Consider the following 12,892-nt stretch of genomic DNA (forward strand, 5'->3'; position numbering starts at 1 on the left):
CACTTGAGGACGTCACATACTGTAGGTACCATACAGCCTACAAAATGGTTTCTAAGTGCAGAATATTGATAAATGTGAAGGAAAATGCTGTTGATGTGCTTTAACAGATTAATTCCTGTAGATTCAAGCAAATAATCATCAATTAGTTGAATTTGCATAAAAATATTCCTTGATTTACATTTACAGAATTCTTACAGACAAGGAGAGGTAAAATGTTACAGTATTTTGGAAATCTAGAATTAATTCCTTCAACAGAAATTGATTTTGTGACCCTTCTTAAAAATTGGCCCCTCAGTTTGGAACCACTGGTCTATGATACTTGATTGTCTAACTGAGCTTTATAGAAAACTGTGAGAAATCAGTTTTCCCTGATTTGTATTGCTAAATAGTGTATACAGTAGAAAATCCACACTATGGGTTCATGACTTAAGGTTTAACACTTTATTTTGTGCTCATTCTCAAAAAGTAAAGTGATTGATCTCACTTTTGTTTTAAAAGTATAAGTATAAATAACATTTCAACAAATCACAATAAATGCAACTTTTTACAAAGTCAAAGGTATATTCTGTCCTATTCCAACAATAAATAAGTAAATTCAAGATCATAGTAGATCTAAGTAGGAGAAAAGCAATCAGGGTGCACCATGTCAAATTTTGTAAAAATTTTAAAAACACATATATTGTATCAACTGTTACAATTCTTACACAAAAATGCAATAATTAAAACACTGAGGGATAACTATCTACAAATGTGCACTCCCAATTCACAGGGAAAAGAGATATATAAGGTGCCTAACTTGCACTGTGCAAAAGAGGTGTCTGTATACAGCCACCCACCAATTCAAAATAAGCTGCCAAGACAATATGTCCAGTGTCCCATATCAATGCTGAGCCACTATTAACTAAGAATTAATCCTTTACACAGCAATGAATTCAAGTCACTAGGTTTCAGGCAAGGTGAGGTCAGGGTTACCCAGAAGGCACGCACACTTCTGACTAACTATGAATGTGAGCAAAAAGCAAGTTAATCATGTCAGGCACGCGTGATGCTCGGGCCACATCTATTGCTGTTTGACCGCTTGTGTTGGCGTGCTTCAGGTCGGACCGTGGTGCCAGGAACTCCACAACCTCCCGGTGACCTTCACGGATGGCTATGTGTATAGGTAGGGCCCCGCTCTGGTCAGGTATATTTACTGAAGCACCGTACTCCACCAGAACCTGCACTGTGTCCAGGAATCCTGTTCGGGCTGCGTCGTGGATAGGTGCTATCCCATGTCTGTCCTGGACATTAGGGTTGGCTCCTTTTTCCAACAGCAAACTGGCAATCTTGGAATTGCCCATCATCATCACCTGATGAAGAAATTAGAGGAGAGATGACAAGACACATAGTAAATTCAACACCTATGTGTAAAATGCATGTTTGTGACTGTAAATGCTTTTTCACAGTCTCTTGTCAAGAACCAAGATTTCAAAGTCACTTCCAAGAAATAAATGACAATACAAATGCAGTGACTGAATAAAGTTAAGTTAAAATTATGTGAGTATGACTAGTAATAGTAAGTATGACTATTAAATTATAGGTATTAGTCAAAATCAATACACTCGACTGCCGGTTTATTAGGTATGTTATTTAAAACAAATGGAGTCTAATATAATAGTCTTGCAATAAATTAGAAAGATAGCAATAATGAGTTTTGTTTAACTGTACTGGACAGCTGCTGACTCAACACTTGCCACCCTTCAATTATAAAGTGGTATTTCTGATTTTTTTTTTTTAACTTCATGTTTAATAGAAGAATAAAACACTAATCATTTAACTCAGTACCTCCCTAAAAATTTTCAATAAAACAATGTTAATAAAAACATTGTCCTTATTTTAAAAGGTAAATAACAAATTGGTAAATGTGTATATATGGTGTTTTTACTGATCTCTTGTAAAACAAATCAAAAAGATTCCAATATTTTAAACAGTTTCAACCAGTTGCTTTTGTGTTTTTACTGTCCCTAAATTTTTGTAGCACTTTGATATATATGATATTCTGCTATAGTGTTTTTCTACTGTTTCTTCCCTTTAGTAGTGCTTTGATATACCGCTATCGTGTTTTTCTACTGTTTTTTATACCTTCTGTAACATTGTGATATACTGCAATTGTGTTTTTCTAGTTTTTTACCTTTTGTAGCACTTAGAGATTTGCTTTCAGATGTAAGGTGCGTTATAAATAAAATGTATTATTATTTTCCTGATTTCCAGACAAAATGAGTTTCAACATAGAGGCCTGCCCTGTGCCCTAACACACCTGCCCTATAACTGTATAACAACAAGAGTCTCACAAACCCTGAGGATTTTCTAAAGTGCAGTTAAAACCCGAGTATGGATGAACTGTGTTAACATTTTTCAAGTGTTCCTCACCTGGAGCGCAGTCCTACCAAACTCATTGAGAGTATCGGGGTGAACTCTGCTCTCCTCCAGGATCCGCCGCACCTCGCCGTTGTTTCCTTTGGCTGCCGCCGCCGTCAGAGCTTTACCGGCATCCATCTCCCTAAGGACCATGATAGTGTGTCTGCCTGTTCAGTGGGAGACGCACAGCAGTTAAAACACCAGGACCCAAACACCAGCTGCCCATGTTGACACGACGTAGCGCAAAAGAAGCGAAACCAGGATTCAGGAAGGTTATCGTCGTCTAGCTAGGCTAGCTACTATTGCTGCATCCGGCTAACGTAAGCTTTAGTTCCCCGTGGACGCCATGTTATGTGTCCGTGCTAGGGTAACGTTACACGGGGTCGTTTTTGTACAAATGTGGGTTTCAACAACAAAGCACCGTGCAAACATCTGCTCCACCGGCAAACACAGGCTGCTCAACACGGTGTCACAAGCACCCAAGCTAACCGCCAGCATCGGAAACATAACAGCTTTTACAAGTACCTTGCTCGGGTCGTCGAGATCCACGGCGTCGCCAAGATTTTCTAGCCCGCTGTCTCCAGAGACCACTGATTTTCAAAGAAAAGCCAAACGAGGACGGTTTGTCAACATTAGAAAACACATTTGCGCGCTGAGACATACACAGCCGCGTCTCCGACCTACAATTTACAAACATTGGAGAGAAAACACGCTGACCAATCGCAGCTCGCCCAGAGGGCGGTGTTCTTCCATATATGGAAAAGGAGGTGGGGTTACCAATCTGTTACTATACCATCGCTGTAGAAACAGCTGGAATCAGCCAATCAGAGCGCGCTGCGATGAAAGCGGGCGATTCGTAAAAGTTGATGTCTCCAGAGTCACTTCATTCACATTCTGACCCGTGGTCGCGTCTCTGCAGAGGAGAGTGCGCAAAAAAGGCGGGTGTCGCTTTCTTTAGGCGGAATTTAGTGGCTGTGATTGCACAGTGCATGGCTGTCACATGAGTACAATATATCTGCTCTTGTATGGTGTTGAAGAGAAAAACAAGGTTAGAGTACTCAGAAATGTGGGATCATTTTAATAAGCATTTTACATTAGAAACTTTAAAATCAAACTGCACAAAGGTTTTTACAGATTTCATGAAACAAGATCATTGACATTCCTCAGAGAAAGATCATTCTGAAAGTCCAGTTAAAGTGATTACTGACGCCTCTGGGTGTGAGGAATGTATAGTAATCCCTCAGGCTTTACACATTGGTCCTCAGCTGATAATCTAAATAAAAATACAACAAATGTGTTTCTAAATGTAATTACATTTCTGCATAAATGCTTGTTCTGAAAGTAGTATGTTATCATGTTGAGACCTTATGAAAGGCTGTTAACGTACCTCCACTCTGCGTAATGTAGCGGACCCAGGGTAAAGCCTGGTAACCACTTTTTTCTATGATTTTCATGTATCGCACCTGGTGAAATGAGTGAGAGACACATAACATGTTGAGGCAAGACACATTAATGTGCATCAAAATAAACCTAGTTCCCTAGAATGAGCACATAAAATCAGCTCTTACAGGACCTGACTTGACTATCCCAGGGCTGTGAACTAGACGCCCCATGCAAAACATCCTCTCAGGTGGAAGCTAGAGCTTTGCAGTCGTCCATAATAATATAAACAAGCTATATTATGCTCTGACAGGCTTCAGATACAGAATAAGTGTGTTTTATGTGCAGATGGACTTGACTTACACTACAGACTACAGACTATACTCTCAACAACCTCAGCATAAATACACACAAACCTGCATGCAGACATACCTGTATTCCAGACACTGTGAAGTATGGGATTTCAAATTTGACAGTGATGGGAGGTTTTCCCTCAACCTCATCATTTTCCACACTGGGCAGACCAAAATGAGCTCTCATAAGAAACTCTTTACCTCCCTGGAGAGATGAATGCACAAACATTGATTAGACAGAAAGGCAGACAAGCACCAAAGTGGGAGGTATATACAAAACACATTTCAATCTTCATTCAGAATATACAATGAAGAAAGTAACCTCATTTAAACTCCACAACATGAAAAGATTAAATTGTGAATTTCTTACAGGGAAAGACTTGATGGTCCACACCACCAGGTTCTTCTCAGGCACATATTTTGCGTGGCCTGTGCTGGTTTTGAATTTAGGCGAGTCAGCATCACTGGGGACAGGAACCCTCACCTCCACATTATTTGCCACAGACTGTTTTTTAAATTGCCCCTTTGCCTATAAATACAACACAAGGCAGTTTTTTTAAGTTTTCAAAGCATATATGACTCACAACTGTTATAAATTCTTTGTAAAAATACCTTAACCATGATTTCCACTCGACTGTGAGAGAATTTCTCAATGACTGACTCAATCCATATCAGAGGTTTTACCTGCAAGAGAAAAAGTATAAGATGTCATCATATAATTTTAATTTTACAATTAAAACTGTAAAAATGATTTTTTTAGTTAAACATGCACATTATTCATTATGTATGTTAATTTCATTCATGAATGTACATGCATACTAATCAAGATTTGCATACTTATCAAAATTTTCACAGTTGCACTAAGACTTATTTATACAGTTCACAATTCATGTATATGGACTAAAGTATTGTAATATAATGTATAGTCTTTAAATGTAATTTCTGTAAGTTCTTGAATTCTTCTATGTATTAAAATTTAAAATAGATCTAATTATGCTTTTTGCATCTTTAAATTGTGCTGATGTGACATGAATTTCCCATTTGGGGATCAAGAAAGTCATATCTGTCTGTCTCCTGCTATTTCTAACACTTCTGACACCACTGTACATCTAATTCTGCATCAAATACAGTACAAATATCGTATGTGAGAAAGAAAGATGACATAAAGGAGAAATATAAACAGGTTCTGAATTGGACTAACATGAGTATTAATGCGGTAGGACATGAGTTCAGACTCTCCATCTGGAGGGATGAAGGAGATTGTTCGATCGCTGTCAAACCGCGAGAGACGGACACATTGGTGGAACTTTACATCCTCCATTACCACTGTCTTACCCTTGTCACCTGAACACAAAACAACACATTGGGATGTAATTTAAATATACCTTAAGCAGATAGATTACATATCCAGTTCGGAAAAGGGACAAACAGGTGGGCAGAGGCTGCATACGTACGTCCAGTGAGGGCGAACAGCACCCGATCATTGAGGCCCAGGCGCAGTTCAGGCATCCCAGACAGCATGGTCTTCAGCTTGATGCTGCCCACAATGTCACTGCTCATCACACTGCCATTGGCATTCACCTGAAAACACAACACTGAGTGGTGAAAATTAATTATTTATTGCACTAATCGATGTAACATTACTTATTTAGTCAATTCAACCATCCAATAGGCTGACACATGAAAATCAATAAGAATGCACTGTGTTACAAAAAGCAGGAAAAGTCATAATGGACAGTTCTTTCTGTTCCAGTTTCTATGTGAATCTGTAGGTTCTCCCAGACAATTATTCATGTAATCAAAAAATCCAATAGTGACAAACACTATCAAAGTTAAGGTCAATAAATCAGCTCCATCTTACCAGTACGTTGATAGACTCAATGACATCAATAAAGACCTCGTTCTTCTTGTATTTGATACCTTCTGACCTCCAGGAGACAGCGTTGGTGACGGTGGTCGGCACCTTGGACTTTGCCACCTCAAGCTTAGTGCCTTCCTGAGTGATGTACCTGCAGGAGATGAGATGAGGAGAGAAGAGAAGACTTGCTGTGATTAACCCACATGTCTGGATGTGCATGTGTGTGTATCTTGCTGGGCCTCACTCCTGGAGGATCTTGCTGTCTGTAGTCTGGGGGAATCCAAAGTCCATCAGCTCATCCAGGAGCTCATAAACGAGCACAAAATTATCCTGAATGCTCTCCTCTTCCAGCTCTTTGAAGTACTCTGTAAACACCTGCACAATACGAACAGACACCAGCCTTAGAAACTGAATAGACAACAAATTTACAACCAACAATTAGCCACTTTATATGTCACTCACCTCGACTAGTTTGTAGAGAAACGAGTACACAAGGGAGGCGTTGGAGTTCTTGTTGGTGGTGGCCACCACTGCACAGCAATCAGGTCAAGGTATTTTCTGCACATTCGTATTTTGTTACCGCTAATATCACTTCCCTATATTTTAGTGCTAAGGATTCATTTTTTATGTGATCACTATCAAAAATTAATAGCTAAGAATATAATTCAGTAATCTGCACCATATGAATCAAATTCTCCCATGTGTTGGACTTATGGGACCAGTCCAGAGCTTATTACATTTCTGTGGGCATCATGACTCCAACCCCTCATTAATTAGTAAGTGACAAAGATACGGTACAGGTTGCTGTGTTTGATCCACATGAAGTGCACATTGCCGTGTGCTATTACAGGACAGAGAAGGCCTTCCTCTTCATGTTGCATGAGTAAAGGCATGAAATTGTCAATCTCTGCCATGTCCACATCGCCTTTGTAGTTCCGACAAATCAACACCTGAGCAGGGAGAATAACACCATGTGCTTATCAGAAAACTACATGTTAAACCAAATACAGTTAGTTACAGTTATACATAAGTTAGGATGCAGTTTTTACACAGTGGTGGTGAGGCATTGCAACATGAAAATAAAACAGAGAAATGTGCATTTCCCCACAAAAGATTAGAGCACATAAATTTTAAATAAGATTTTCCCCCAGTACAAGGTGCAAACAGTCTCAGGTGCAGCCTGTTGTTTTACACTGAACTGGGGACCTGAAGGAAAGCAGTTTATGCTTTTTAAAAAATAAAAAAAAACAACATTAAATCTGTCTCAAATAAACACAGGCCTGTGATATTGTTTTCTCTTATTACTGTAGCCAGTCACTGTGTTGGTAGCATCTACTCTTCAACTAACGTCCAGTGATGAGCTGATTCTAGGTAAGACTATTTACCAAACACAGAGACACTTTTACATTTTTTATACATTTACAGCATTAGTTTATATACAGATTGTAAAAAGAGCTGACTACTGTGATAAATGATCAATCATGTAAATGTGGGATGCGGATAATTCAGCAAAAAAGATTTTTAAATTGTAGGGAAATTGCTAAAAGGTCCATATTCTGTTGCTTGTGATAATAATTTGTGTCTCAGGACACTGACATGCTTGTGATGTGGTACCATGAAACAGTGGCCCTCACCAATCCTGGAGTCTGCAGACTCTTGTCTAAGAATAAAGACCTGGTATATCACATATATAGAACATGGCTCAAACAGAGTGAAACAGGTGAAACCTGACTCTGTTCTAAGATGCAATAACCTCAGGTTACAACTGACTGCAAGTCACAAATAAGCGCAGCTGCTTGGAGTAAATGTCACATCATGTTGAATAAGTCACACACCCTTTTATCACACAGCACATCAGAAACAAACTGTACTTCCACTCCCGTTTCTCAGTAACACTAACTTGTGTGTCAGGTTTTAATGTGAAGACTACACTAATCCAGCTGCTGCAGCACAACTGGAGAGTGACACGCGTATCCGGAAGCGAAGAGCTCTTCATTAATCTTTAACGTGGTAAATGTATCAATGTTTAACCCTTAGAGGAACACATACAAGTCATCCTAAAGTACCAGAGGCTGAACAGGTTTAGGTTTGTAGGATTTGTCTCTGTGTAAATGCAAAGCGATTACCTCTGTCTTCAATGAGCTGTGGCTCTGGTCTTACCTTCCCCTTCAGATCCAACACGAACACGGCGGAGGCAGACATCGTGTTTGTGGCCAAACCAGCTCAACATTCGACTTTACAAAACACACACACGCTCGGTCTAAAGTTCAGCTCGAGTCTTCACTGGTTCTTGTGTGGTTGCGCCATGCAGACTTCAATAAAAACACTCATAAGCCTGAGGTCACCGTGGGATCCGCCGTTTCTTTTCCTGGAGGTGTGCTGACGTCACCGCACGCAGGTGAAACATTCACTAGCTCACCTGAGTAGAGCAAGAGCTGTGCGGCTCAGTTTGTCCGCTAGAGGACGCTGCGGACACACACACACACACACACACACACACACACACACACCAGAGCCGGCACAAGGTTTTGACTTCATGAGCTTTGAATCATCTTGATCAGTGATGGGAACTAAGTCGGACTTACTTTTTCTCAAGTATTGTACTTAAGTGCAGCTTTGAAGTTGAACAGTTGTTTCTTTTCAAGTTATTGTTGTAGTTGCTTAAAGGATAAGGACAAGATCCCTACATGTTAGTAGGCCCCTGGGGGCCTCTCTGTGTGGCACTTTGCCACAGATCCCAGCCTCTCTACTGTACGCCTATACTTCTTATCACCCATGTGATGTGTAGGAAGGCAGGGACTAAGGATAACACACTGTCATAACAGACAGGGCCATATGGAGATCAGTCTTTCCTAATGTCCCACTCTTAGGTTGGGGTCTCCTTATCCTGACACTGTTTATCTAATGAGGCACGACCGTGTCTGAGCTATAAATGTCATAGCCACACCTTAACCACACAGGACCGAATATTTTCTCCCACAGTCACTAGTCACAAGTGTGTACATTTGACCCTCATCGCAATGATTTTTCAATAAAGTTTAGTATGCACACATATTTATAATAATAATAATAAACAAGCTAGCGAATGTTTTGGAGAAAAGACAAGTACAAGTACAGCCCACCCAAACACCACAGAAGAAGACAAGCCTCTGTGATGCATTACATTGAATTATGTTGCTCCTTTTCCTGGATTAGATTAATACATTTAGCTAAATAATCAGTTCAGTAAAACCAATAAATCAACGACAGTGAATAGTATTAATCGTTTTGACATTAGAGAATCACTGAAATTGATGAGTTTAGTGGAAGTGAACAGTGTTCTGTAAAACAAGTTTCATCTTAAATCCAGTGCAGATCGATACTATGGTGTCATAGAAAAGGCAGCCGCAGTATGAAGTGCATTGTGTAAAGTTCCCTGATTAATCACCAGCTCAGCACTCTTCTTCTTTTCTATTTGGCTGCTCCCTTCAGGGGTCGGCACAGCGAATCATCTGCCTCCATTTAACAATATCCTCTGTAGCCTCACACCCACACCAACTATCCTCATGTCCTCCTTCACTACATCCAAGAACCTCCTCTTTGGTCTTCCTCTAGGCCTCCTTCCTGGCAGTTCTAACCTCAGCATCCTTTTACCAATGTATTCACCATCTCAATCTGGCTTCCCTGGCTTTTTCTCCAAAACATCTAACATGAGCTGTCCCTCTGATGTCCTCATTCCTGATCCTATCCATCCTCGTCACTCCCAGAGAGAACCTCAACATCTTCAGCTCTGCTACCTCCAGCTCTGCCTCCTGTCTTTTTCTCAGTGCCACTGTCTCTAAACCAGACAACATTGCTGGTCTCAACACTGTCTTGTCCACCTTTCCTTTCATTCTTGCTGACACTCTTTTGTCACTCATCACACCTGACACTTTCCTCCACCTGTTCCAACCTGCTTGCACACGTCTCTTCACTTCTTTTCCACACTCTCTCTCTTTCTCTTTCTTGGTATGAAACCATACTGCTGCTCACAAATGCTCACTTCTGACCTCAGCCTAGCCTCCACTACTCTTTCCCATAACTTAATTGTGGGACTCATCAGCTTTATTCCTCTGTAGTTTCCACAACTCTGCATGTCTCCCTTGTTCTTAAAGATGGGCACCAGTACACTTCTCCTCCATTCCTCAGGCATCCTCTCACTCTCCAAGATCTTGTTAAGTAGCCCAGTCTAAAACTATACTGCCACCTCTCCTAAACACCTCCATACCTCCACAGGTATGTCATCAGGACCAACTGCCTTTCCACTCTTCATCCTCTTCAAAGCCTTCCTCACTTCATCCTTACTGATCTTTGCTACTTCCTGCTCCACAACAGTCACCTCTTCTACTCTGTGCTCTCTAACATTTTCCTCCTTCATCAACTCTTCAAAGTAATCCTTCCATCTTTCCATCACACTTGTGGCACCTGTCAACACATTTCCATCCCTGTCCTTGATCACCCTAACCTGCTGCACATCCTTCCCATCTCTGTCTCTCTGCCTCGCCAACCTGTACAAATCCACCTCTCCCTCCTTAGTGTCCAACCTATCATACAAATCCTCATATGCCCTTTGTTTGGCCTTTGCCACCTCTACCTTCACTTTATGCTGCATCTCCCTGTACTCCCACCTGTTCTCTTCTGTCCTCTCAGTGTCCCACGTCTTCTTAGCTAACCTTTTCCTCTTAACACACTCCTGAACTTCCTCATTCCACCACCAAGTCTCCTTATCTGCTTTCCTCTTTCCAGATGACACACCAAGTACCCTCCTACCTGTCTCCCTGATCACTTTAGCTGTAGCTGTCCAGTCATCTGGAAGAACCTCCTGACCTCCCAGAGCCTGTTTCAGCTCCTCCCTGAAAGCCACACAACACTCTTCCTTTTTCAACTTCCACCACTTGGTCCTCTGCTCTGCCCTTGTCCTCTTCATCTTCCTCACCACCAGAGTCATCCTACACACCACCATCCTATGCTGTCTGGCTACACTCTCCCCAACCACTACTTTGCAGTCACTGATCTCTTTCAGGTTGAAACGTCTGCACAAGATGTAATCAACTTCTGTGCTCCTGCGCCCACTCTTATATGTCACCCTATGCTCCTTCCCTTTTAGCAAAATCCTCCTTCAGGATAACTCCTACTCCATTCCTCTTTCCATCCAGACCATGATAAAACAGCTTGAACCCTGCTCCTAATCTATAGGCCTTACAACCTTCCCACCTGGTCTCCTGAAAACACAAGATATCCACCTTTCTTCTCTCCATCATATCAGCCAACTCTCTAGTTTCCCTGACAAAGTCCCTACATTCAAAGTCCCTACTCTAAGTCCTACACTCCTGCCCTTCCTCTTCTCTCTTTGCCCATGAACACACCTTCCTCCTCTCCTTCTTCAACAGTAGTCCAATTTCCACTGGCACCCTGTAGGTCAACAGCACCAGTGGCGGTTGTTGTTAACCTGGGCCGCAACCGATCCGGTATGGAAGTCATTTAGATTTTAGATTTTATGTCAGATTCCCTTCCTGACACAACCCTCTGCATTCACCCGGACTTGGGACCGGCACATGAAGACACTGGATTGTACCTCCTTGTGGTTGCATTAGCTCAGCACTCAAGGTCTGAAAACATACAATCAGGGCCAGAGCAGCTGAAGTCAGCATGGAGGCTCAGACCCCTTGTGATACCTGCCTCACTAATGCTATAATGCTCGATTCAGCACCGATACAGGACACCCAGTGGATCTGCTCCACTCTGACCTCCTTACATTGATCCAGGTCCTTCTCAGTTTGCAGGCTATTAAAATAAACCACTTTCTTTTTCAGTTTACAGTTATCACTTTCATCTTCCTCCCTCCTGGGGACGCTGTAGTTGTTTGGCGCGCAGGTTGTCAGGCAGAAATCAAACAGGCTATTGTTGTTGCTGTATCATTAGAACAGTTGGTTCCCTGTTTGGTAACCTGACAGGGGAATATCTATCCTCCATCTACCCCCTCCCCTCACCCGTCTTCTCCACAATCAATTTGCGTGGACACTCCCCCTTCTCTTACGAGTCAGTGGTGTGAGATGCAACACCACCCTTTGTTTCCCAGCTGGCCAATAGGAGTATAGTGCATATATGTTAATTGTCAGGTGAGGAGGCAATATGATGATAACCTGCATAGCAGGGGACAGGTGTCATTTGTCACCTGGGCCTCAGGTGTATCTGACCATTGCCTCATGGGTGTCCCATATCAACAGTGATGCTGAGGCCAGTTTGTTGTGAGCAGCAAAATGTAAACAAAGCCGCTAGTGATGGAAACACGATAGAGTTTTACTCTACATACAACATGATCCATTAAAGGTCGAAGTGATGATTTTATCCACTCATCAAACATAATCCAAAGGAAAGACATTCAGCACTAGAGGTGACATTTGGCCTTCATCTGATGTGATGCTGTTCGATGTGGAGCATGTTAAGCTGGAATCTGGACTCCAGTTCCTGACAGACAACATACCACAGCTTCCCAGTGTAACACGCTGATGGAGCAGTGTGTCCCTGAACAGGGCTGGTCCCTGACGTCAAACCAAGTTTGCATGTCTTGGCACAACAGTTCCACGTAGATTCAACATTAATTCAGGTCTTAAACCACGGGTTTTCAAAATCAACTGTGCATCGTGAGAGAGTTTAAAGAAAAAGATTTATTTATTTTTAATAAAACACTTTATTCCTGTAAAACTCTTTTCCTGAAATCAACTTTGCTGTTAGCTCCTAATTTCACTGCTAAGAGATTTTTTTTTCTGTGTCACTAGATTTAACACAGAAGTGCAAATAATGAAGTTCATGAAAGGAACTATTCATGGCCATTGTTTGAACAAAAAAAAATGAGGTTGGAGATGCCAGAAACATATGAATGTTA

At 41.5% G+C, this 12,892-nt stretch overlaps 2 protein-coding genes across 2 annotated transcripts; both read right to left on the reverse strand.

Annotated features, from left to right (window-relative positions):
• Positions 1-432: 432 nt before the first annotated feature.
• cdkn2d (cyclin-dependent kinase inhibitor 2D (p19, inhibits CDK4)) lies at positions 433-3,303 on the reverse strand. The gene is made up of 3 exons (XM_026304257.1): positions 2,923-3,303; positions 2,410-2,564; positions 433-1,349 (listed from the first exon to the last, which is right to left on the reverse strand). Exons 1-3 carry the CDS (start codon positions 3,092-3,094, stop codon positions 996-998), a joined length of 681 nt encoding a protein of 226 aa, XP_026160042.1. The 5' UTR covers positions 3,095-3,303; the 3' UTR covers positions 433-995.
• Positions 3,304-3,455: 152 nt separating this feature from the next.
• On the reverse strand, positions 3,456-8,410 carry ap1m2 (adaptor related protein complex 1 subunit mu 2). The gene is made up of 12 exons (XM_026304256.2): positions 8,149-8,410; positions 6,782-6,938; positions 6,451-6,518; positions 6,233-6,363; positions 5,992-6,139; positions 5,585-5,711; positions 5,332-5,474; positions 4,743-4,814; positions 4,501-4,659; positions 4,210-4,335; positions 3,785-3,860; positions 3,456-3,670 (listed from the first exon to the last, which is right to left on the reverse strand). The coding sequence occupies exons 1-12, from the start codon at positions 8,188-8,190 to the stop codon at positions 3,645-3,647; spliced, it is 1,275 nt and encodes a 424-aa protein (XP_026160041.1). The 5' UTR covers positions 8,191-8,410; the 3' UTR covers positions 3,456-3,644.
• Between the last annotated feature and the right edge of the window lie 4,482 nt (positions 8,411-12,892).

The sequence above is a fragment of the Mastacembelus armatus genome, chromosome 1 (assembly GCF_900324485.2).
Source record: "Mastacembelus armatus chromosome 1, fMasArm1.2, whole genome shotgun sequence".
In the NCBI taxonomy this organism is placed as follows: domain Eukaryota; kingdom Metazoa; phylum Chordata; class Actinopteri; order Synbranchiformes; family Mastacembelidae; genus Mastacembelus; species Mastacembelus armatus.